This window comes from Pan paniscus, chromosome 2 (genome assembly GCF_029289425.2).
Source record: "Pan paniscus chromosome 2, NHGRI_mPanPan1-v2.0_pri, whole genome shotgun sequence".
NCBI lineage: Eukaryota > Metazoa > Chordata > Mammalia > Primates > Hominidae > Pan > Pan paniscus.
Genome location: NC_085926.1, coordinates 121,279,645 through 121,304,863, shown reverse-complemented (window position 1 = coordinate 121,304,863; position 25,219 = coordinate 121,279,645). Strand labels below are relative to the sequence as shown.

Below are 25,219 nucleotides of genomic sequence, written 5' to 3'. Positions count from 1 at the left end.
CCAGACCCTCAGCAAGCATCAGTGGAGCTCATCTAAGTGCCGCATGCTGCGTCAGCCCCCATGGCTGATACGAACATGGAAGGTCTGCCTTTGAGTGTGGGGGACACGGAGAAATGGCCAAGATGGCAGTGGTCACTCATGGCTCCAGGCTGGCATGGAGCACATGCTGTGGCCACCCTGAGTGCAGAATGTTTTACTACTTTGGGGGGCGTCCTTGATGCCATCTGGTTGCATCCTAAGTGAGTCACAGTGATATGGCTGGTGACATCCAGACAGCCAAACGAGGGGGCAAAGCTCTGTAGTACCTCTCCAGGCCCCCCAGTCCCCACCTGTCTCCACTTCCCTTCCAGCGCTGCCTCGGTGGTCGCCATGTCTTGTCAGGTCTCCACTTACGCTGACCAGTCCCCAGCCTGGCTCTCCCCATTCACTCTGGCCCTGTCTGAGCTTCTGGTCCAGCATCTTGAAGGAAGCCCTTGCTGGCAGTGTCCCTGGGGTCCTCCCACTGCCCTTTATTAACACATGTACCTCGCCTCTGGCACACTGCACCACACTCACCCCCAGGCCTCAGCATTCCTGAAAAGCCCCTCATCATCCCCATTCCAGGCCTCAGCATCTCTCACCTGAGATCAGGATACCTCCTCCTTCCATTTTTGGGGCTGTGCCTCTCACTTCTCCAGGGGAATTACCATTTTACAGCTTGCCACAGTTTCCTTGCTCTGCCCGGGCCAGTCTGGGCATTCCACCAAATCCACAGGGATTTAGGGGAGAAAATATTTTTGCCATTCCATATTCGGAGCCAATGTGCTGAGGAGGGGAAGCTTTCTGCAGACAGGTGCTTCTCAACAGGCCATAGCCAGCAAGGCGTGCAGAAAGAGCTGCTGGGGCTCCCTGGGGGAAGCTTCTAGGTGCCCTGTGATGAGTGGGCTCAGAATTGTTCCCCAGCAGCCTCCTGCCCACCCCTCCTGGCCCTCAGCCCCAGAGGTGGTTGTAAATGTAGGAAGGCCTCTCATGAAGCCAAACGGTTTGTAGCACGGTCTCTCCCAGTCATCCCACACTGTCTTTTAATTCCTATTTCTATCACCAGTAACTATTTACTGAGAGTTGGCCTTTGGTGGTCGTGTTTCCTGCTGCTTGGGGAGACCAGACCGACCCACAGAGAACACCGCCCTTCACTAATGTGTCAGCTTCTCGAGCATAAGGCTCTGGGCTGTGGCACTGGACAAGATGCAGCTCCGGTCCCCAAGGTGGCCTCTCCTCACACACAGTTAACAGGCCACTGATGTGGTGTTTCAGCGAGTGGGGGAGGGGATGCCAGCAGCCAGAATTGGACCTCCTCCTGGGAAAAGGGAGACCCTGAAGGAAGGTGAGGAGCAGTGGAGGAGGAGGGTGATGCCAGCTGAGGAGCTTGTGCGCAACAGCAAGAAAGACCCCAGGAAGTGTGGGGGCCTCTGTGTTCTGCTCTATCTGGAGTGGAGTGTGGATTTCATTTCAGTGCTGCTGGGACAGCAGGTGGAAGGGCAGGGAGGAGTCAGGTCACGGAAACCTCCAGGCCAGGCTGTGGGCGTGGGCTGATCTCAGCAGTGTCAGGAGGCTTAGAAGGCGACATGGTCTGGCGTATTTTAGGAAAAGCAGTTGCTTGCTTGCAGTGGGAAGGATGGACCAGAGGCAGCAAGCTTGGAGACAAGCAAAGTGATCTGGAGGGTACCCTGGTCATCCAGTCTGGCCCTGAAGGTGGCCTGGGCGGCAACAGGCTGAGGTTTGGGTGGAGAGGGTGCTTCAGCAAGGAGAGGAGCAGCAGCCAGTCTGGGGGTGGCAGGAGCGGGCCAGGCAAGCATGAGGCATAGCAAAAGGGTAGGGGGACATGGGCTTTGATTTGCAGTGGAAAATAAGGAAGAGTGAGTTCAGTGGGTCTGGAAGAACCCATATGTGATGTGGCTGGTGAAACTAGAAAACCTGTGGAGGTGTTGAGCACAGGTAGTGTTTCAGAGAGATCGGGGCTGTGCAGGCGTCAGGGAGGGCAGAGGGAGGCTGTCGGTCCAGGATGTCGCGACCAGAATCCAAGAGCCAGGTGAGAACTGCATGTGGGCAGTGGAGGAAGGCACAGAACAGAAAGGACAAGTGTGAGAGCTGTTTCCAGATGAGCAGGACTTCGTCAGTGCTGGACAGGGCCTGCGGCTGAGGGGAAAGGAATGAGTGTCAGAGGGAAAGATCTGAAAAGCAAAAGCCACTTACGTGGGCAGGATCTTGACACTGGTGCAGCAGAATGGGGCTGTCCCAGGCAAAGGCAGGGAAATTGAAAGAAAAGTGATTGGGGAATGACAATGTGGGAAGGCGAGTGTGGTTTGGGTGTGATGTCAGGGTGGTGGTGGCAAGACATCCAGGTGGGCAGCTGGAGGCTGGCAAGCCATGGACGGGAGGTAGGGATGTGGGAAGTGGCTGATATAGCCACCTCTATAGTGGGAACCTTGGCCATGGACTTACTCCCAGAGTGCAGGCGTGAATGGGGCGAGGACAGAGGTGGGACGTGCCATGTTTGGGGCCAGGTGGAGGGAGACGAAGCAGAGATGACATAGAAGCAGAAGAATCTCAGGACCATATGGGAGGGTGACTCTAGCATCTGGTGCAGAGTGAAGGGCAGGAGAATGAGGAGGGCTGGAGGCAGCCAAAATGAAAGGCTGGGGATGAGCGAATGATGTGCACCAGCCTGATAGGGAGCCTGGCAGGGAGGCAGCTGGGCATCTTGGAGAAGGGCAGGCCCGGGAGAGGAGCTCAGAAAGAGAGCATAGTCCAGACTCCGTAACAGGCTGACGTGAGCCTCCGTGATGTGGCCCGCCCCTCCACTTGCTTCTCTCCCACCTCCCCTGCCGCTGGTTGTGACGTGGTTTCTCTGAGTCAGTCTGCTTTCCCACTCTCCTGGGCCACTGTCCCCCAGGTGGAACTGGAGCACCTCCTCCCCACCGCATCCTTCCAGTCTCCAGGAAGCCATCTCTGACTACTCCAGTGGAGATCAGGTTTCCCTGCTCAGTGCCCCCATAGTGGTGCCCCAGACCCCCATGACACCGGAAGCTTTCTGAAGGAGGAACCTTGCCTGTCTCACTCTTGGTGTTAACTCACTTGGTCCCCAGAATAGTGCCTGGCACATGGTAGGTGCTCAATAAATATTTGATAACTGATGGAGTGGATCTCATTTAATGCTCTCAACAACTCCATCCCCATTTCACAGACGAGCAACCTGAGGCTCAGAGAAGTTTGGTAATTTGCCCAAGGTCACGCAGAGTCTCAGGGGACATCCAGGATTCTAACCCGAGGTGCTCAGTACTCACAGGTTCACCAGGAGCACTTTTGCCCGAGAAACGTGGCGAGGGAGGCGGAAGGATTAGCTGGTGTCCCGGGGAGGGGAGATGGGGGACAGGTATCCTGCACACACATACACACACATGCACAGACACACACAGAGACACACACACACACACACACACACTGTTAACCCAGGAGTCCCGGGAGAGCCTGAGAGGTTTTCCAGGGCCCTCAGGCAGGGGCACAGGTGTGGAGGAGCGAGCACTTGCCAGGCAGGTAGAAGGCGTGGTGATGAAAGCATGTGCTTCCCTCCACAGGAACGGCTCCTGCTGTCTGTCCTTCCCCGTCATGTTGCCATGGAGATGAAAGCAGACATCAACGCCAAGCAGGAGGATATGATGTTCCATAAGATTTACATCCAGAAACATGACAACGTGAGGTAGGGGTGAAGCTGGGGGAGGAGGATGGAAGGGAGGGAGAGCTGGACCCCTGTGGAGACATCCCACTTCCTTCCTTTCAAGTGGGCACAGCCCGACAGGGTAGCTTGGTGACTTTGGAGTGTGTCATCTAGAGCATGCCAGCCCCACCCCTCCAGGTGTGTTAAATGAGTGAATTATCATGGTGTCCCATGGAACTTTTTTGGGGGGTGGGGAGAGGGGGGGACAGTGAGGCTGCAGGGAGAGAATAAAAACAGGAGGAGGAGAAAGGAGGAAGCAACACCAGCCACTTTGGGGAGGAGCTCCTAGCCTACCAAGAGAGATGGAAAGCGTAGACTGGGACCCGAGTGTCACCACCATCATCTCATCTTCACCGCCATCTGGCAGCTTCCGTGCCTCCTAAGCCAGTGCGTGCCAGGCGCTGGGCCAGGCTCTGCCCACCTTATCACCAGTCCTCCTGACAGCACTGCAAGCCAGCTACCTTTACCAGCACACCCAGTTGATAGATGGGTCATGTATGCTATTTACTTCATGTATACTCTATTTGAAATTTTCTGTAATAAAAAGTTTCAAGAAAAAAACACATCACCAAGAAACAACTGGACAAATCCAGAACGTGGGACAGTCTACATTGTGTACTCTTTAAAAAGCCAGTCATGGAGAAAGAAAAAAGGGTGGGGAATGCATTCTAGATTAAAAGACTCAAGGGCTCAAGGTCCCCCAGCCAGCAGTGGTACAGCCAGGCTGCACCCAAGTGGCCGCTCCAGAGCCCACGCTCCTTTCACTGCGTGTTTGCCGCCTCCCTAGACAGAAGCTGCTGACAGCAGGGACGTGCAAACAGATGTAGATTAATAGAGTGCAAAATCTGCTTATGAGTTTCACGGGGACACGAAGCGATACAGTGGCCTTCATCCAGCATGGCTTCCTGGAGAGCCTGATAATCCTCCCATATGCCCAGAAAAGGAGCTGCTGTGTTTGCCTTCTGGAGAGTTCCTTCTCCCCAGGCAAGTTTCCCTAGGACTCACGAGTCCTCTGAGGTTGGTGTAAAGAGGACTCTTTGAGGCTTGGCCTGAGTTTTCAAGAAAGTGATTAAGTGAAATAGTGCAAATTATCTCTCTCTCTCTCTCTCACACACACACACACACACACACGCACAGAAGGAGAGAGAGAGAGAAGGTGAGGCTGACAGCAGTAGGGGTGAGGGAAGCACTGTTTTCTTCAGGCAGAATGAGAACTGCCCAGTTCCCAAGTCTGCCCTGGGATCCGAGACTGTGGATTCTGACTGCATGTCTTCCATCTGTCTCTCAAAACTGAAACTCTAAGCCTTTAGGAGAGACATGTATCTGCATAACGCATTGGCCCCCAGTTTTGGGGGTCTCCCAACCCCCCATGCTTCTCTGTCAGGTAGGGACAGTGTAGGCAGCAGTCACCTTGGTCTCCCAGGAAGAAGGCTGCCCCTGGCTGAATCTCCACATCCGGGAAGGACCTGAGGGGGTTGCAGCTGAGCCCAGCTCAGGGAAGTGGAGTTGGTGGCCGGACTTCCAGGCTTGAGCCCTTCAGGCAGTGCAGATGTGCCGTTTCCCTGCTGCTTCTCCCACCCACCTTGGCCCTCCCATGGTGGAACCATCACTAGCAGTGAGAGGTCACACCTACGCAGAGCTTGCCTGAACCAGCCACCGCCCTATGTGCGTTCATCTACTCACTTAAACCCCACGGCAAAGAAGAGGGCTGTACTGTGATTATCTCCATTTTACAGGAGAGAAAACTGAGGCACAGAGATGAAGTAACTTGTCCTGTCGTTGGTTAAGTGGGAGAAATACCCTGGAACGCTTTCTGGTACTAGTTTTTACCCAGCCTGACTACCGGACAGATGTTTTTACGTGCCCAGGAGAAAGGAGTGTGTCCGAGGAATCTGGGAAGGAGGTCTGGGGAGCCCTCAGGCTAACAGGAGACTCAGAGGAGAGGCAGGAGAGAGATTTGGTTTCCTGTGTGTGTGTGTGTGTGTGTGTGTGTGTGTGTGTGTGTCTGTCTGTCTGTCTGTCTCTCTGTCTCTGTGACTGAGGAGCCACCAGGGGCCTTTCCTGTCTGATGGCAGTTCCTAAAATCCAGGGGTCTCCCCCTTAGGACATGTGAGGAAACAGACTCCCCTATTAGAACAGATCCCATAGGCTCAGGTTTAAAGTGGGAAGGGGTAGCCCACCAAGTGGTCCCAACATATACGAGCCAAGTCACTGAGCTCCCCCTTCTGGAATTTTCTCTCCTGGTCCTGTCTTCACCACCTCACTGGCCCAGGCATTGTCTCCGGCACCGCATGGACAAAGGTGCTTTCCTTGATTGCTCTCAGCTCCGCAGAGCTTTGTGCAGGTTTCGCTCATTCAGTGGAACACAAAGGAAATCCAGAAAATTTGCTGCTCAGAAGCAGTCTGGCACCTCCAGCACAGCTTCCCAGCCTGCCTCGGCCAACACAGCCGGCTCACCGGCCACCCCTGCACCTCGGCCCAGTTCCTTGCCCTCTCTCACCATCTCTTCTCCCACTCAGCAGGCATCTTCCTATTCCTCGTTCCACGGTGCTGGCTCTTGGGCCCCCAGCCCTCCAGCAAGGGTGTTTGGTCAGATGGACTGACTCAGGCCTCTTCTACGGTGACTGCCCTTGGGGTGACTCCTCCCTCTGTCTCTCTCCCATGGAGGCAGTGACTTTGGGTTGATAAAAGAACACTGCCCTAATCACAGAGTGGCCTGCACGTCAGACCCCTGCCACAGTGGGGGTATTTCTCTCTGGGATGTGCCAGGATCAATGACAGCAATCAGGAAAGAGATGAAAGGAGAGAAAAATCAAGATGCTATAATTTTCATGGGGACAGAGACGATTCTGACTCTGACATCGCCAGGGACAGAGGTGGCTGGTACACATCAGAGGCCAACTGCAAGCAATCATATGCAAATGTCCCTCTGGGGCCTCTTTCCCTGTTCCATCAGCAGCACTGGTTGTAGCCCTTGGTAGAAACACAGTGCTTGCTCTGGTCTCTGTTTTGGGGTTGAACTTTTGGCTTGGGTTGGTGGTTAAGTAGGAGATGGGGGGTGACATCATAGTTTTAAAACACCCCTTGGGGCTGGGCTCATGGGGCGGGGCACAGTGGTTAGGCCTAGGCGCTGGGGTTAAGCAGTTCTGCACATTGCCCCTACTCTGCTGTTTCCTGGCCATGTGACCAGGACAAGTTACAAGCATTGAGCCACTCTGAACCTCAGTTTCCTCATCTGTGTAATAGGATAGGAAGAGTACTTACTTAATAGGGTTGCAAAGAGTAATTGGAATAATGTGGGGAAAGTGCTTAGCATAGTATCTGGCACATAACAAGTGTTCAGTAATTGTGAACTGCCATTATTATTGTTACTGTTATTTTTATGATTATGATCACACTCATATCAACAAAGAAAGGCCTGGGGATTCTCTAGTTGGCGAATGGAGGGTGATGAGTCACATTCATCAATTCTCTGCAGAGTTGTAATATTTAGAGAGGGTGATGACATGCTGTTCTCTAGCCCCACTGAGAGCAAGGCCACAAGAAAAATAAATCAACTCCACAGCATGACAGGCTGGGCCTGGATCTAAGGAAGAGGAAGAGACTGATGGGGGTTTGGGGAGAAGAGTTTGTCTTGGATAGGGCGGGGTGTCAGGCAGGGGCCACCACTGTCCATGGCCTCATTCTCCCCTGGCCCTGAGGAGAATATTTGTGCAGCACACACCACCCCGGGGCACAGCCAGGGACTGGCCAAGGAGCCTGTAGGATGTTTTGATGCTGAGCCACCACTGGCCGTGGGCAGACGCAGGCCAGAGGCCAGGGGACCCCTGGAGACCCCGGAGACACTTAGTTGTCTCCCCTGTCTGACGTGTGGTGACAAATGGAAATGTTTCAGCCCTTCTGACGGGGCGGGTCAGCTGGAGCCGGGGCCCATGCTGGGATGTCCACCAGTGGCTTGCAAGCCCTCCTGCCTGTCCTCCCCCACCCCAGATACCTGCACTTGCTGCAGCTGACAGCGCCAGGGCTCGGGGAGCTGTGCCCTCCCCACACCTAGGAGGGACAAGGGCCTCTGGGACATGCCAGCAGAGGCGTTCTGGAGGGAGAGCCAGCTCCTGGAGCTCTGCCTGGGGAGGGGAGAGCTCAGTCAGCCTCAGCCTTCTCAGCCAGAGAAGGCGCCATACCACGTGGGTCACAGCAAAGGTAGATGCAAACAGACCTTGGCATCACCAGCTCACCCTTGCCCAGGAGTCAGTGGAAGGGACCAAGATGAGCACCTGTGTTAAGCAGACAGGTCCACACCCAGCTCTGCCGCCTGGTGGCTGTGGGAACTTGGGCAAGGCACCTAATCGGAGCCTCAGTTTCCTCACCTGTAACATGGGATGGGGATGGTCCTCACCTGTAACATGGGATGGCCATTCACTCATCCATTCAGCTAGTGTGTGACCTCTGCCTCATCAGTGGGGACCACCAGCCACATTGCAGGACACTCAGCTACAGGCGGGCAGTGTGACATGGATTAAAGTACACATCATCACTGGCATCATGAAGCTCATCTTCTGTTAGAGAAGACACTAAGCAATGAATAATTAGTCAACTGAGTTTATCACATTCTTGTGAGAGCTAGGGTTTAGTGACCAGGAGACACGGACTTCACAGGGTATTAGTGTTAGACAACGTACTGCTCTATTGTTCTGTTATCATTGTGATAAAAGGCACAGAGGAGCAGCATCCGTAAGAGGGTGCCCAGCTAGCTAGCCCAGGACTCCTTGCAGGGCTGCTGGGAGCTGAGGTGAGGTAGGGCATGGAAGGTCCCCAGCCCCGCGCAGTGCAGGAGGCTGCAGACTGATTGCCCTTGAGGCAGGGTGGACGACCAGAGAGTCAAGGTCAGGTAACTCAACACCCCAAAGGTTTCAGGGGCCAGAGAACGCCCCAGCCAGGCCTGAGAGGGCTCTGAAGGATTCTCTGCTTTCACAGGAGCTCCTTCTTACTGTGGATGACCCTGCATCTGACTGGTCTGTGCCTGAGCTGGAGCCCTGAGGTTTTAAAGGTCGTAGGTGTTGGGTGGGTGAGAGATCATTCCAGACTCTTCTTTGTGTGAAGGGAGAGAAGGCTGTCTCCTCTAGTGGGTGCTGGTCCTTTGCCTAAGAAACATTCCCCGCAGGGCCCCAGGTTTCAGGATGGGGCACTGGTTGGGGGATCTTGGTTCACCAACTTGGATCAGGCACCCGAGTCCTGTGGATCTGCAGCCAGGGTCCCGGCAGAGGGGCTGCCAAGTCTGGTGTGGCGATGAGGTAGCCAGCCCCGCTCCCCACACATCAGGGGTGGGGCAGGGTCTTGGGGAGAGATCCCCTGTCTCCTCAGTCTTTCCCCAACACCTCCCGCTTTTAAGGTTATTATCTCCTCTCCTGTCTCCTTCAAGGACTTGGCTGCATTCCCCAGGTTGCTCTGGTGTCTGGCTCTGCTGCAGTGTGGTTCTGAATTATAATGACCACGCGACAATGTCCGAGATACTCAGATACCCGTGGGCGGATTGTGCACCCTGTAGGCAGAGGGTGGAAAATGTTTACCTTCCACTCACACCCTCAGCCAACAGACCACATGAGGAGGGGCCGTGAACATCCTGCATTCCTGTCTCAAACCTGACATGAAGAAAAGTATTCTGGGCCGGCCACGATGGTTCATACTTGTAATCCCAGGCCCAGAATACTGGGAAGCTGAGGCAACAGGATTGCTGGGGCCCAGGAGCCTGAGGTTACAGCGAGCCAAGATCTTGCTGCTGCTACTCCAGCCTGGGCAACAGAGCGAGACCCTGTCTCTATTTTTTTTTAAGTATTCTGAACTCTACTCCCGTACCAGTTATAGATATAAATGGTCTTTATGTTATTATTTTAGTCATTCCACAAACATTTACTGAGCTGCTACTATATACAGCCTGCCAGTATGAAAAAGACACTGTCTCTGCTCCTTAGGGAATATCCAGCCCTCACAGTGAGGGAGTTAAGTGCTATGGGAACAGCAGCTTGACAGCCCAGGGGGCCCTGTTGGTGGAGTCACTAGGGTTGGGTCTTTAAAAAAAAAAATTAATGGATTATTTTAGTTGTGATAAAAATACATAGCATAAAACTCACCATCTTATCCATTTTTAAATGTACAGTTCAGTGGCATTAAGTACATTCAAATTGTTGTGCAACCACCATCACCACCATCCATCTCTGGAACTTTTTATATTTTCCCAAGCTGAAACGGTATACCCATTAAACGCTAACTCCCCATCCTCCCTCCCCCAAGCTCCTGGAAACCATCATTCTATTTTCTGTCTCTATGATTTTGACTACTCTAGGTAGCTCATGTATGTGGAAACATATAGTATTTGTGCTTTTTGTGACTGGCTTATTTCATTTAGCATGATGTCTTCAAGGTTCATCCATGTTATAGCATGTATCAGGATTTTCTTCCTTTTTAAGGGCTGAATAATACTCCATTATATGAATATACCACATTTTGTGGATCCATACAAAGTGTCCATTGATGGACACTGGGTTGCTTCTACTTTTTGGCTATTGTGAATAGTGCTTCTAGGAACATGGGTGTACAAATATTTTTTTCATATCTGTGCTTTCAATTTTTTTTTTTTTGAGATGGAGTCTCACTCTGTCACCCAGGCTGGAGTACAGTGGCATGATCTTGGCTCACTGCAACCTCTGCCTCCTGGGTTCAAGCAATTCTCCTGCCTCAGCCTCCCTAGTAGCTGGGATTACAGGTGCGCACCACCATGCCTGGCTAATTTTTGTATTTTTAGTAGAGACGGGGTTTCACCATTTTGGCCAGGCTGGTCTCAAACTCCTGACCTCAGGTGATCCACCTGCCTCAGCCTCCCAAAGTGCTGGGATTACAGAAGTGAGCCACCATGCCTGGCCTGTGCTTTCAGTTTTGGTGGGTGTATATCTAGAATGGCATTGCTGGATCATACGGCGATTCTATCTTTAGCTTTTGGAGGAACTGCCATCCTGTTTTCCAGAGGGGCTGCACCATTTGACCTTCCTCCCAGCAGTGCACAAGGGTTCGAATTCCTCCACATCCTTACCTGGGATTGTGTTCCAACAAAAGACCTCAGTTTGCCTTAATTGGTGGGGACTGGAGTCAGCAGCCAGCAAGAACTTACTATTTTAGCTCTCTGGACTCAAAATGAGGGGCCCTGTGGGAGATAAGAAGGGAGGGAAGACAGAGCAAAGAGGCGCTGACCAGTTGAATTTGCCCGGCTATGTCTTTGAAACAGCTGGAATCAGCTGTTATGTATGATTATGATTCTAATAAAAATTTAGACATAAGAAGTATTATTCTGGGCTTGGGTAAGTCAAGGAAGACATCATGAAGATGGAAGGGTTAGAATCAGGCCCTAAAAGAAGAATGTGATTTGTTTTTTACCTTTTAAAAAATAAACACTTTTCTTTTTTATTTTACTTTTTTTTGAAACAAAGTCTCAGTCTGTCACCCAGGCTGGAGTGCAGTGGTGTGATCATGGCTCACTGTAGCCTAGACCTCCTGGGCTCAAACAGTTCTCCCACCTCAGCTCCCAGTAACTCGGACCCCAGGTGCCCGCTGCCACACCTGGCTGATTTTTAAATTTTTTTGGCAGAGACAGGGTCTCACTATGTTGCTTAGACCGGTCTCCGACTCCTGGGCTCAAGTGTTCCTCCTGCCTTGGCCTCCCAAAGTGCTGGGGATTATAGGCATGAGCCACTGTGCGTGGCAAAAAATAAACATTTTTATTATGTGAAGAATATATGTTCTTTGTAGAAAAATTGGAAAATAAGAGCAGTATGGAGAAGAAAAAGCACTCATAGACTCCCCCCGAGGTCACTAACTATTGCTAGGTCTTGCAGTTTCTTCTTCCTTTTGTGTGATTTTCCTTCACGAAGCATTTCCCTAAATCTTTCTAGACTTTCTAAACAGAATGTCTGTAGGTGCTATGGGGTGTTCCATCGTATGTACAGTAGGGGTAGGATTTGGGTAGGCAGAAACAAGAGAGGGGTTTGGGTAGGCGGGAGGGGGCCTGCAGGAGGCCCTTAGTCGAATCTAGGACATGCCTCGACCTAGGACCCCTGGACCCAGTCCTGACAGTCAAACCAGCCACTGGGCCCCTTGTCTTGGTTTCCACTTGCTGAAGAAAGGCGTCCTGTTGTCCTTGTGAGAGTGGAGAGAGCACGGTTGTCCCAGGGCAGGCTCTCCCTGTTGGTGGACTTTGTGCAGGCATTCTGTGTCCAGCAGGCTCCCATAGGCCTTTCCCCCTTTCCCTTTCCCAGCCTGTGCCCCTGGATGGGCCTGTGGCTGCTGCCAGTTCACATGCCCCTCTCTCATCTTTTTTGTGCCACTCCTTGGAAAACAGCCCTCTGGTGTCTGACCTCAGCCCAGTGTTAATAAGACCACACCTGATTGTGCTAACTCCCCTAAAGGACATGAGTGACTCCTTGCTCATCTTGTACCTTACTAGGGACATGTGAGCCCAAAGGATTCTTCAGGTTGGATGATGGGGGGCAAATGGAGGGGGCACGCTGCAGGGGACAGCACTTTTGGTCAAAAAGAGACCACTGGCCCATCCAGAGGTGTGGCCACTTCAGCCTCCCCAGCCCACACTGGACACTTCCGGGTACTTCCCCGGCACCTTCAGCTCCCAACTTCCTGGGAGTTGGGCTGAGACGTTGCCATACTCCCTTCCCACCATCCACCACTCAGCACAGTTCTTGATGTGGTCCTGTAGCTCTGACGATGCCAGGGGCTGCAGGAGATCAGAGGAGCTGGTGATCAGCACTACAGGCCCCCCTAGACCACTAGGAAAACTCAGCACCTGGGTGTCCAAGGTGCTGCAGGGTGTGCACAGGAGCAACGCCAGGCTCTGACAGCTTCATAAAGTCATGGGCCTGTTGGCAGCAAGATGGAACAACCACGAGGAAATGCACTTCACCAAAAGTGCACGTGGTTTGGAAAGCTGAGCCAAAGCTACTCTGGAGGGCTGAAGGGCCTGTTGTGGTAATTGGGACTCTGTCTCCCACTCTTGCCCCTGGAATAGAATGCAGGAGACTGTGAGTGATGGATGGCAGGCAATTAGGGAAGCGTGCACAGGCAGGGTGGCCCTATCCCAGTTCTGTGCGCCCGCCATGAGGGCCTGATCCTGTTCCCAAGAGGAGCTCTCAGATGGGAGCTAATAGATGAATTAGCACCTTCCTGCACGTCTGGGCCAGCGCTGAGTTGGGAAATGGCCTTCAGAGTTACTCCGGGGCAGATCAGGAAATCCTGGCCAGCAGAACAGACAGTCTGCTGTAGGGTAAACCTTGTAAAACCCAGGAGCCTGCAGAAGTGACAGTCATTAAGCAGAATCCTCCCCCAAAGCTGCAGAGAAATGTGACTTTGTCTCTGACAGGAGGTGGGGGAATGTGGGGGTGGCAGGATTTATATAAATGTGTGGTGAGGCTTTGGGGGCTTCACAGTCAGGGCCTCAGCAGCAACCTTGCCTGGGTTTCCGCACACCCGGCATAGATGCCTTGTTTGAGTGGCTCTTTCCTGGTGGGTGGTGACCTGCCCCTCCCTGGTTCCTCAGCAGCTGGCCAGGAAGAGTAGATTCCCAGGAGGCTGCAGGGAGGTGCAGGTTTTCAAAGGCACGTGGAGCTCCTCACATATCAATGTTGTTTCTCATGTCTCCTGGCACACAACCAGAGGCCACTCATGTCCCCATGTCCCTGGTACCTGTTCAGCCACTGGTTCCGTGCATATGGCTGGGAGCATCTGCTGGGGGACAGGCCGTGGACTTCATGGGCTCCTGTCTCAGGTGACATGCTTGAGACTCCAAGAGGCTTTGTGGGACAGAAAGAAGAGCTCACAATTTGGAGTTACTAGTTGTGTCTCTTGCTTTGGAACCAGGAAAGTTTCCTTCCTTTCAACAAATAAGTATTAGGCACTGTTGTGGGTTGAATTTTATCCCCCTAAAAGAAGATACATTGAACCCCTGGTACCTGTGAATGTAGTTTTATTTGGAAGCAAGATCTTTGCAGATGAAATCAAGTAAAGATGAGGTCATACTGGAGTAGGATGGGCTCCTAATCCAATAGGAATGGTGAACTTGTGAGAAGAGACTGCCTTGTGAAAGCACAGACACACAGGGAGAAGTCCTGGTGAGGACCAAGGCAGAGACTGGAGTGATGCGGCTGCAAGCCCAGGAATGGCGGCTGCCTCCAGAAGCTAGGAATACACAAGGAGAGATTCTGTTGAGTTTCAGCGGGAGCAGGGCCCTACCGACTCCTTGATCTCAGACCTCCAGCTTCCAGAACCACGAGACAATAAAAATCTGTTGTTTTCAGCCACTTGGTTGGTGGTGCTTTGTTACAGCAGCCTGAGGAAACTACCGGGGGCACCTTTCATGTCTGGGTGTTGTGCTGGGTGTCGGGCAGGGTGCAGAGCAGAGGCCAAGGTAGGCATGGCCCGCCGCATCCAGGCCGTCATTCAGCTGCTTGTTTCCTAAGGGCTGGGATGTAGCTGTGAATCAAGTAGATAAAATCTCTCCCTCAAAGAGTTTACATTTGAGTGAGAAGAGACAGACCGGAGCATAATAATAAACAACAGTAATACACAGCATAGTCAGTGGAGAAAAATATGGTAGAGAAGGGAGATAGACAGATGGGAAGGGTTGTAAATTTAAATGAGGTGGTAGAAGCTTTCTTGAGGCAACCTTTAAACTAGTGTGGTGGTTCTCAACCCTGGCTACATAGTGCAGTCACCAGGGAAGCTGAAAATAAAACAGAAAAAAGACAATCAACAGCGGAGCCCACCCCAGACGATTAAGTCAGAATCTCTGGGGCTGGGGGTAGGGGGCCTCTCCAGGTAAGAGCTCCCCAGGTGGTTCTACGAGATGCCTGGTCCCAGGACCATATGGTCTAGTGTGACAAGAGTTGCCATGGAAGAATGCGCTTGCCAAGGTCCAGCAGGGTCATCTGTGGAGAATGAGTTGACCACAGGCCTGGCCATCCAGTGCACGGGTGGGCAGAAGCCTGGCCCACCTGAGTGGCTGGGTCAGCCAGGCAGGCACAGGAGGTTGGAGTGCAGGGGAGCCCCTGGGACCACATGTGTCTGCCTTGTGTGTCTGGGGCGCCCCACCCTCCCTCTTCTCACCTCCTCTGCTCTTCCTGGTGCTGTGTGTTACTCTGCTCGGTGGCAGTCCTACCTCTGCTAGATTAGGGGACTTTTTCCTTCCTACCCCGGGGGCATCTCCAGCCCCCAAAGCCAGGCCTTTGTTGCATAGCCTCAGGCTGGGGGTGGGCCAGCCACTGGTCGTGCTGCCTGCCAGCTTTGTGTTTGAAGTACTGGTGTTGGCCAAGGGGATACTCACTGAACATGCTCCTTGACTCATGTGCAGCCAGTCTGGACCCCAGCTTCCCTTGGTTTTGATTTCCTGAGAGATGAAGAAGAATTTCCAGAACAACTATGGAGTGGGTGCTTTCACAAACTGTGGGAGAGACCTCCTCCTTCTCCCTGGGTGGAGGGGGCAGGTGCCTGGGAGGCAGGGAGGCGGAGGGTGGGCCAGGATGGGGTTCTGCAGGCACCCTGCCCCAGGCATGCACACGCCAGCATAGTCTACCTCTGGGCCACGGTGGTGGGCCCACCAGCCACGCCAGATACCGGGCATGAGAGCTTATGGAGAATCCAAATTCCCTTTCATTTTCTGGGCCCATCCCACAGCTGCACACGCTGGAGCAGCTCTCTGCTGTCCTGAGTCCCCTGGCCTGGCAGGATAGGGCCTGTCCTCTCTGCTCCACCTCCTCACCTTTTCTTCTCTCCCTCTCATTTGTTCCATCTCTTGTCCCTGTCCCCATTTCTCCCACTCTGACCTCACTCTTACAGTTGCCTTGGTTGTTCTATTGAAGTGGCCAGAGGAGCCAGGATTTGGGGAAACAGCAGTGATTGGGGGCTGCCCTCCTGTGCTTCTCCTGGGAGGTGGGACAGCCTGGCTGAAGCCTTGGGATGCACTCCCTGGTGGCCCAACCTGTTTCCACAGGCCCTGTGGAAAAAAAGAGGTTCTCCTCGTGCGAGCTGGTGAGCAGCTGCTGAGAGTGACCCCTCTCAGGGGGGTCCTGTACCTGTCCGGGACCACAGCAGCAGCTCCCAGGGGTCCTCCCACCTCCCTCACAGTGCCAGGGTGTTGGATCGTACCTTTACCCATTTAAGATGTCTGTGGGGCCTACAGACAGCATCATCTTGATTGGTTCAACTCCTAAAGTGTGGAGCCAGTGCCTGTGTGGCCTTGGCCAGGTGACTTTTCTGTGTCCTCAGTTCCTGACGGGGTGGTTATGAGGTGCGAACGAGTTAATATTTCTGTGAGCTTAAAATAGTGTCTGACTGTTTTAAAATGTAGGTTTTATGATGGTGAGGCCAACAGATCGGGAGAGGACTGCTGCTAAGATTGTCACTCACAGTTCCCACGAGGAGGAGACACACCACGCAGAGGCCAAGGGGGAGGCACCAGGGCAGTCAGGAGGCCGAGGGAGCAGGGCCCTTTATTGTGGTTTGTGCAGGAAGGAAGGGTAGCAAGGCAAGTGCTTGGCTGGTTTGAAGAATGTCTTTGCGCTGGCTCGGTATGTAGGGGCTGTCCCAAGTTGCCTGGGACTCCAGTGCCTGTCCCTGGGGTGGCGAGGGCAGGGGATTGTCGTCAGCAGTGGACTCTGGGTTGGTTGGTTTGTGTGTGAAAGGCACACCCTAAGGCAAGTTGTTTACTGTCTCTGGGAATTGGCTTGTCTTGGGAGGCACCAACTCTCGGGAGCCTTGGATGTCAAAGCATGGGAATATAAAGACAGGCTTAGTAAAGAGTACCATGTTCCAGTTAGCTGACAGCAGGGATAAATGAGCAGTATGTGAGGTGATGGATTTGCTGATTAGCCCAATCAACCATTCCACACTGTGGATACGTGACATCACATCACTTTGTACCCACCCCATAAATATATACAATTATCATTTGCCAATATTTAATTAATTTATTTATTTATTCATTATTATTTGAGACAATCTAGCTCTGTCACCCAGGCTGGAGTGCAGTGGCACTGTCTCGGCTCACTGCAACCTCCGTCTCCCGAGTTCAAGTGATTCTCCTGCCTCAGCCTCTCGAGTAGCTGAGATTACAGGTGCATGCCACCACGCCCAGCTAATTTTTGTCTTTTTAGTAGAAATGGGGTTTTGCCATGTTGGCCAGGCTGGGCTCAAACACCTGACCTCAAGTGGTCCACCCACTTAAGCCTCCCAAAGTGCTGGGATTACAGGCGTGAGCCCAATATTTGATTTAAAAAGACATGCTTAATGTACCAATACACATTTTTAGAATAAAAGGACAAAATATGTTTAGTTCAACATCATTAATTTTAAAACTGAAACATGGTTCTGGAGCCTTAGGAGTCCCGAGGTGCCTGGGAAGGAGCACAGACCTTGGAGGAAGAATCCTGCCACGCCGCTGTCTCTGGCTGCTCTGAGACTTGGCTCCCGTCTGTGAAATGGGGACTCTGACCCCTCGCTTGCAGGGCTCTTGCGCGGACTCAGTGAGATGACATGTTGGAAGCCTCCCGCTTAGCTCCTGGCTGCCAGGAGCATCTCAGTACATGACAGTTTTTAGACTTTTGTGTCCCTTTTAAGAAAAATAAATTCAGGGGCCCTTACAGATTCTGGTCCTGGGGTCTTCCCTTCCCGTTTCAAAGGAAAAAGAAAATGTTTTCAACTTAGGGAACACAAGCCACAGGGACGGGTGAAAGATCTATCACCAGCTGGTGCACTGAGGAACTGGGAAGGAGGAGTTGGGGGCTTCCAGGGACGCTGACAGGCTGTGTCTTCCTTTCTCCTCCCTGGGTCTCTTTTACTGTGTTTCTTGTAGGGGATAGAGGACTCCCTCAGGATGGAGGGCTTGGGGCTAGAGTCCTTTCTGTGTGGGATTGGGAAGTCAGAGTTTGCAGGGCCATCATTCTGGCCTGAAATGCCTTCCAGAGCAGAGGTATAAAAGGCTTCTCTTCCCCAGGAGCAGGCCCAGTGCCCTCGGGGTGTGCTCAGAGGTCAAACGGGCAGGCCTGAGAGATGACTGGGAGTTGGGGCCTGGCCCCCTGTCCCGCACCCTCCTGAGGCACACACCCAGGCCTCACGCCCCTCCCCTGCCTTCCTCCTGGGCTGGGGGAGGGTGCCGTTAGAGCACAGAAGGAGGATAGCAGCAGAAAGAGGCAGCGTCCTCAGCCCTCCAGTGCCAGGGCCTCTTTGTCCCCTGCCCAGCAGCCGCGTGGAGCCCCCAGCACTGTTGCTGGCTGGCAGCCCTCTCAGGCCCAAGGAGCTCCAGGCTGGGCCCTGGCCGCAAGCCCTGCCTCTCCTCCCTCATGGAGGTCTGTCTTGGTCTGTTCAGGCTGCTTTAAGAGAATACCAAAGAACGGGGGCTTACAGACAACAGCAGTGTATTTCTCACGGTTCTGGAGGCTGGAAGTCTGGGATCAGGGTGCCAGCATGATCAGAGTCTGGCAAGGGCCCTCTTTTGGGTTGCTGACAGCCACCTTCTCATATCGTCACGAAGTGGTGAGCAGAAAGCAAAGAAGCAAGCTCTCGTGTCTCTTCTTATAAGGGCACTAATCCATTCGTGAGGGCTCCACCCTTGTGACCTCATTATCTTTCAAAGGCCCCACCTAATACCATCACATTGGGCATCAGGATTTAATGCAACCAGGTGTGGTGGCTCATGGCTGTAATCCCAGCACTTTGTGAGGCCAAGGTGGGTGGATTGCTTGAGCCCAGGAGTTTGAGACCTGCCTGGACAACATAGCGAGACCCTGTCTCTACCCAAAAAAAAAAAAAAAAAAAAGTTAGCCAGGTAGGGTGGCAAACTCTTGTAGTCCCAGCTACTTGGGAGGCTGAGGGGAGAGGATCCCCTGAGCCCAAGAAGTCAAGGCTGCAGTGAGCCTTGATCACACCACTGCACTCCAGCCTGGGCAATAGAGCAAGACCTCTTCTTAAAAAAAAAGAAAAGAAAAAAAAGATGTAATGTATGAATTTGGGAGACACAAAGATTCAGCCTATAGTAGGGTCTTCCTCCTCTGCCTGTCTCCCCAGCATCCTGTTTGCTGACATCGAGGGCTTCACCAGCCTGGCGTCCCAGTGCACTGCACAGGAACTGGTCATGACCCTCAACGAGCTCTTCGCCCGCTTTGACAAGCTGGCCGCAGTGAGTCGCCCTGAGCCGGGGGTTGGGGTGGCCTGACCTGGGCTGTTGAGGGAGGCTGCTGTGGTCGAGGACCTTCTGAACCCCAGGGATGGGCATGTGCCTGGGTATATCCTGCTGAGCAGAGCCTGCTGGTGATGGGCAGAGGGGACCCTTAGGCTGTGGCTGTGACCTCACGCCCTGCGTGGGCCCTGGAGACACACTTAGCTGGAGTTGCTTTCAGCACTGTCGCTGACCACAAGCGAGAGTGTAGGGAGCTACACTCTCCCTACACTGCCCCCCATCCGTGGAAGCGGGTGGTGAGGCCTGCTGGTCACACTGCCCAAACCCCAGGGGAATAAGCTGTTTGTCTGGGGCACATTAGGTGCCATCAAGCCACATTCGTGATGAGATTGGTCAGACTGATAAGAGAATGAGTCTGAATCCCCAGCTGGCCTGCAGGCAGCTGTGTGCCATTCCCTAGAGGCATCCAGAAAGAGGACTCTTAAACGTTTGGATAAATTGGAAGTAACACTCCATGGCAGGGAGTGGTGAACGACACGTTCATTCCTTAGGCCCCTATTCACCCCTCCATTATCCTTTCCCAGCTCTAGGCCTTTGTAGAGTGATTAAATGTCAGTGGCCACTGACGGGTGGACACATTCCCCTTGGCCCACACGACGCCAGGCTTGGTTATTGATGAGAGGCTGGTGCCGTCAGTGCCAGTGCCAGGGCTTCTCTGGGGGCTTCCATGGTGGAGCGCATATACTTACCTGTGGGTTTTGTCACTGAACTGAATGAGGTGAATAGCACCTGCTTGTCACTTGGGTCTCAAATGAGTCCAGGCCACAAGGGCACTTGAATCCCTGTTTCTCAACTATCTTTGGGAGCCAGAGTTGAGTTGGACCGCTCGTAATTGATGATTACTGATACTCTATCGCAATCCCACTGACGGATTGGTGGTGGCCTGCAGGTGGCCCTGTGGCACCTGTCACTCAGCAGCAGCTCAGCTGGATTCTTGGCACTCATGTGCTTGCTAGTTGAGCAAAATTCTTTTTTGATAAAAGTCTCAGACAGGCTGAGTCAGTGAGCTTTTGGTTAAAGCTCATTTCTGCCTGCTTCAGTCTTTTTGTAAAAGGAGGAGAATCAGACAACTTTTGATAGAATCTCAAGCAACAAATCAGAGTGACTCCTGGGGTGTGGAGGGGACCAGAGACCCTTGTACTGGGGCTTGGGGCCTTCCTTAAGCTGATAAGGCCACCCTGCTGGCTGAGCTGCAGTTCGACCAGCCAAATTCCTCTTGGGGCTCTGGAGTGGATCTTTAAAAGTGAGCTCCTGAGTCTGGGAGCTGGAATGCCGCTCAGGGCTGCCCAGCCTATCCCTCCATCCCCACAATCCCTCCCTCCCCAATGTCTCCTGATAAGCCTGTCCCAGGACCATGCCGAGTTCCGGCGTGGGCCTGCGCTCACTGCCCTAAAAGGCAAGTTATTCCAGGCACGGGGTGAATCTGTTTGCTTCTCGTTTCTTTCCCTCCCACTTCTCTTTCCTACTATTTTTAATTTGTAAAATTAATTTGCTTTCCAGGAGAATCACTGTTTACGTATTAAGATCCTCGGGGATTGTTATTACTGCGTCTCGGGGCTGCCTGAAGCGAGGGCTGACCACGCCCACTGCTGTGTGGAGATGGGCATGGACATGATCGAGGCCATCTCGTAAGTGGCCACCCCTGGGTACCGTCTACCTCCCTGGGACTGTCCACAGCCCGAGCGACTGACTGACCTGCCGGCTGCCTAGTTGGAGGCAGGGAAACAGTGGGGTGAAACTGTCTGCCAAAAGGTGCCCAGCCAAGCTGAGGGTTGGCGTGTGCCACCAGACTTTCTGCCTTCTCCAGGGTTCCTGTTCCCTACAGCAGCCTGGGCAGCTTTTCCCAGAGGAAGTGTGTGGGAAGGGAGGGCTCTGCAGACTCCAGGAGTGGAGGAGAGGCTGGCAGCCGTGTGAGGATCCTGTGCCGTGTGAGGCCCTTGCACTTCCGGGGCCTCATGTTTCCTACAGACACCCAGCCAGGCATCGAACTGCTGGTTCCACTTCTTCCCAGATGTGAAAGGTTGGGCTCATAGGGGTTAGACAACTCCCCAGGGTGCTACTACCAGGCAGGCGGATTCAAATGCAGGTGTTCCGCTTAGAGAGAATCACCCTGCCTGTGAGCCATAGCAAAAAGGCACTTTGGCCAATTCATGGCTATCACTGGCCACAGAAGGAGCCCTGGTCATTGAAAAACATGGGTGGTGCAAGCTTATGTGACAGCCAAGGAAGCAAGTCAGAGACTTTGGGCTTTAGAAATAGCTTGGGCAGGGGCAGAGAAAAAAGGCATAGAGGGCAAGGTCAGAGGCGGGAGTGGCTGCCAGGAAGGCAGCCGGGTCCGTTGGTTTGGCTCAGTTCTACCTGCAGCACTTGCCAAGTGTCCCCAGCAAGCCTGAGCTAGACAATCAGTCTCCCCGGAAGCACAGAGCCTTAAGGGAGAGAGACCAGGACTCCTGGTGCTCAGATACAAGGCACGTCATGTGGACACGGTGAGGTAAGGGAGGCAGACTATTGAAGGAGGGCCCAGGAGGGGACAGTTGATTGCACTGAGAGGATCGAGAGAGTTTGCCTGAAGGAGGTGGCCGTGGAGTTAAGCCAAAAAGACAGAATGAGCCATTGTCAAGCTAAGCAAGTATCCAAAGGCACTGTGGATGGAAAGTATTTCAGTGAAGGTATTCTGCTGCAGTGGAGGTATTTACCAAGTTGATTCAGGACAAGAGAGATGATGGGTGACCTCAGTCTCCCCTGCAGTGGGTGTCAGCCTCTTGCTGATGGTGTGGGATGGGGTCAGGGAGTCTCAGTGGTGGTCCCACCCACTGGGGCAAGTCAGACTGCTGGTCCCATGGCTGGCTGAGTGTGCCCATGCCCCAGGTGTTAGGGAGGGTCTAGGGCCCTAGAAAGTGCAATCTGAGTTCATCCATTACCCTACTTCCTGGCACCTGCACCCTCTCCTGCAGATGCTGGGCAGGTTCCCATGGGCCTCAGACATGCACCTGGAGATGCATGGCTTCCTTCCCAGTCTGCCTCCACTGCTCACCCAGCATGAGGAGTTATAAGTGCATACAGAGGGCCTGCCCTGTCTACTGGGAGCTCCCAGATATGGATATGTGGTGCATGTGGCCAGGACCAAGCTTTCCTCTAGGGCATGGAGCACCCTAAGCCCCTGCACCTGCCCAGGCTCCCCTTCCCTCCTGAGCAGGCCATACCCTTGAAACCTGGGTAACCACCTTTTGCCATCACCCTGCTAACATCTTGGAAGCAGCAGTGTGGATAAATCCAATAAAAAGATAATCCAAAAGCCATTTCTGTCTTACCCACAAGAGCATTATACAAATAGGGTTTGGAGTGGTGGTAACTTCCCTGTTTAATTCAAGTCGGCCCTAACGTGCATTTGCATTTTTCCAATCACAATTTAATTGACAGGGCAGTGCTGGCCAGAGGTGCCCTCCTGGAGGGGAAGCAGCAGGGCTCTGGGTTTTAGTGTGGCACCGCGCCACCTTGTGGCCAAGCCGGGAACAGCCCCTTTCACAGCCGACTGCACCTGCCGCCCGCCCCAGTGCCCTTCAGGCTGAACGTTCTTGGACTCTAGGGCTGGATGGGAGAGAGAAGCCTCTTTGACCCCCACACCTTCACCTTCCCTGCACCTGCAGCCTCACCCCCATTCTGTGTGCCTGGCCTCCAGCCTTCTCCCAGCTTTACCCCTGCTCCATCCCCAGGTTGGTCCGGGAGGTGACAGGGGTGAACGTGAACATGCGTGTGGGAATTCACAGCGGGCGAGTACACTGCGGTGTCCTTGGTCTCAGGAAGTGGCAGTTCGACGTCTGGTCTAACGATGTCACGCTAGCCAACCACATGGAGGCTGGCGGCAAGGCGGGGTGAGTGACAGCTGTGGGTGGCTTGGGGCCCCGACCTGGGTTCCCACTCAAGCCCACCCAGGGTGACCATCCTGCAGAGGCGAGGCGGGGCAGGGTGGGGTGGGCAGGATGGGCAGCAAGCACCTGTGGGGGCGCTGGGGTGAGCACAGTGGAAGTAGAAATTCCTCTACTTGCCAAATCACCTGTGCCACCATTGGCCAGTTGTGGGAGCATTATGTCACCCTTCCCTGAGCCTTGACCCAGAAGATATTGACCCAAACCATGGTGGCTGGTGAGGTGTGATAGACAGAGTTCTGGAGGAGGGAGGAATCACAGATAGTTTCTGGGATGGCTAGACCATAAAGGAGGCAGGACTGGGAGGGGTGAGGAAGGTGGGGTGGGAAGAGCCTGCTGCTAGGCGGAGGGAACACAGCGAGGCAAGGCACAGGTGTGGGGAACACAGCATTTCCAAGGAATGGGAGAAGAGCAGATGGCCTTTTAGGGACGGCTAGGAGAAACAGCGCCTGTGTTCAGAAGGCATGAGTGCCAGGCTTGTGAATTTGGACTCCGTCCTGTCGTGCGCAGGAGCCATTGCTGGCTTCTGAGCAGGAGTGAGAGGCTTGCAAAGTTTGCAAGACTGGGGGCCATGTTGTCTTGGGCAAGCTAATGTAGTGGTCTGTGCCAGGATGTTCAGTGTGAGATAGTGTGGTTGCAGTGGGCATGAGAGCCCACTTGATAGTAATGGAGGGTACCATGCAAGGTTGAGGTTAGGATTTGAGCAGAGTTTGGGGCCCTAGGGTTTGAATTGTGGTGAACCCACTAATTGCAGTTTGGTTTTTCACGGGGGCTGACATTCTGACTTTGAGTTTTCTGCCCTCTCCACCCTGATCCCTGCCCCCCTGTAGACGCATCCACATCACCAAGGCTACACTCAACTACCTGAATGGGGACTACGAGGTGGAGCCAGGCTGTGGGGGCGAGCGCAACGCCTACCTCAAGGAGCACAGTATCGAGACCTTCCTCATCCTGCGCTGCACCCAGAAGCGGGTCTGTGAGCTGGGGGGCCGGGGGGCTGAGGGGCTCCCTTCCCCCAGGGAGGAACATTTTCGTGACCTGCTGCTTCCTTCTCTTTCCTTGAGTGAAGTCATGAATTTCTTATGCAGTTGTGGTTCCTGCATCTTAAAAAGGACCCCGGCAGTTAGGCCTTGCAAAAAAGATGGTAAAGAGGGAATCTTTTAATAGTGCTTCTTTTGCAAAAATGCAACAGGCCTCAAATCAGTTAGCAACAAGACATCAGAAGTCCACAAGCTGGAAATCAGCATCAAGGGAGTCTGTGGATACCGTATATTTTATCTCCATCTCTCTCCTTTTCATTTGCCTTTTACTGGGGTGGACACTTGCCCTAATCTCTCCCTCTCTGATCCATAGATCGGTTTCCATCTCCACATGTGCCTATGTCTTTGTTTCTTGAACCTATTTTCCCCTTTCCCTTTCTAGTCTCTTTTTCCCCCTTTGTCTCAGCCCACACTTGCTGAAATATAAAGCTAAATTATTAGCAGACTTCAGTGTTCTATTTTTAATAGTGTCATGTTCCATGTTCTTAATTTTTAAAGCAAATCAAGAGAACATTCTCTATTTCTCCCTAAACTAAAATGCCTTTTACTTATGAGTCTTTCTGTGGAATTTATCTGTCAGTCAGTGCCCTTTGATAGAGAAAAGCTTCCCCATTTCTCTTCCTAAGAAGTGAAACGAAAGACAAAATTAATCTGTGAGAAGAGTTCAGAGAGTCTTGGATGACAGCAAAGGTGATTTTTTAAAGGGAGGCAGGCAGGGCTGTTGAGGGCAGGTGCCCGTGCCAAGAGGGACATCAGAGGGACACCTTATCCTACCATGCAGCGCCCCAGGGGACAGATCCTGGCTGCAGGGGCCCTTCATGGGAGCTGTGTCAGACCCTCCACAGGCACCAGGAAGAGGGATGGGGGATTCAGGGCCCTGTGGGGACAGCTCCTCATGGTTTCCTTGACACGTTTGTAAGCGTTGGCCAGTTCCTTGGCCATAGTATCAATGAACTGGGTCCTCCGGGCTCTTTACCCACATCTCCCGGTGCCTGGGTCACAAGGCCTCCCGCAGCTTCCTGCCCTAGACCCTGAGTTCCCTGGCTCTTGGTTCTTCTAGCTGGACAAGCCGTCCAAAAAGGATGAAATGGAGACAGAAAGAGTGACAGGCACCCCCACCAGCAATGTCAGCTGAAGCAGGCTGTGTGTCCCCACCGTCACCTCATCTGACAAGGGAGGGAGTTGAGGGGAGGGTTGCCTTAGGTCTCCAGCT

The 25,219-nt window shown here is 53.2% G+C and overlaps 1 protein-coding gene across 2 annotated transcripts in view; it reads left to right on the top strand.

Moving 5' to 3' along the window:
• Positions 1–25,219, top strand: part of ADCY5 (adenylate cyclase 5) — a 167,105-nt gene that overhangs the window by 97,724 nt on the left and 44,162 nt on the right. For both annotated transcript variants that reach the window (XM_008950512.5, XM_034957194.3), the window contains exons 3-7: positions 3,615–3,736; positions 18,869–18,980; positions 20,541–20,668; positions 22,754–22,912; positions 23,797–23,938. In XM_008950512.5, the coding sequence (XP_008948760.2) occupies positions 3,615–3,736; positions 18,869–18,980; positions 20,541–20,668; positions 22,754–22,912; positions 23,797–23,938 (663 nt within the window). The remainder of the gene's footprint in view (positions 1–3,614; positions 3,737–18,868; positions 18,981–20,540; positions 20,669–22,753; positions 22,913–23,796; positions 23,939–25,219) is intronic.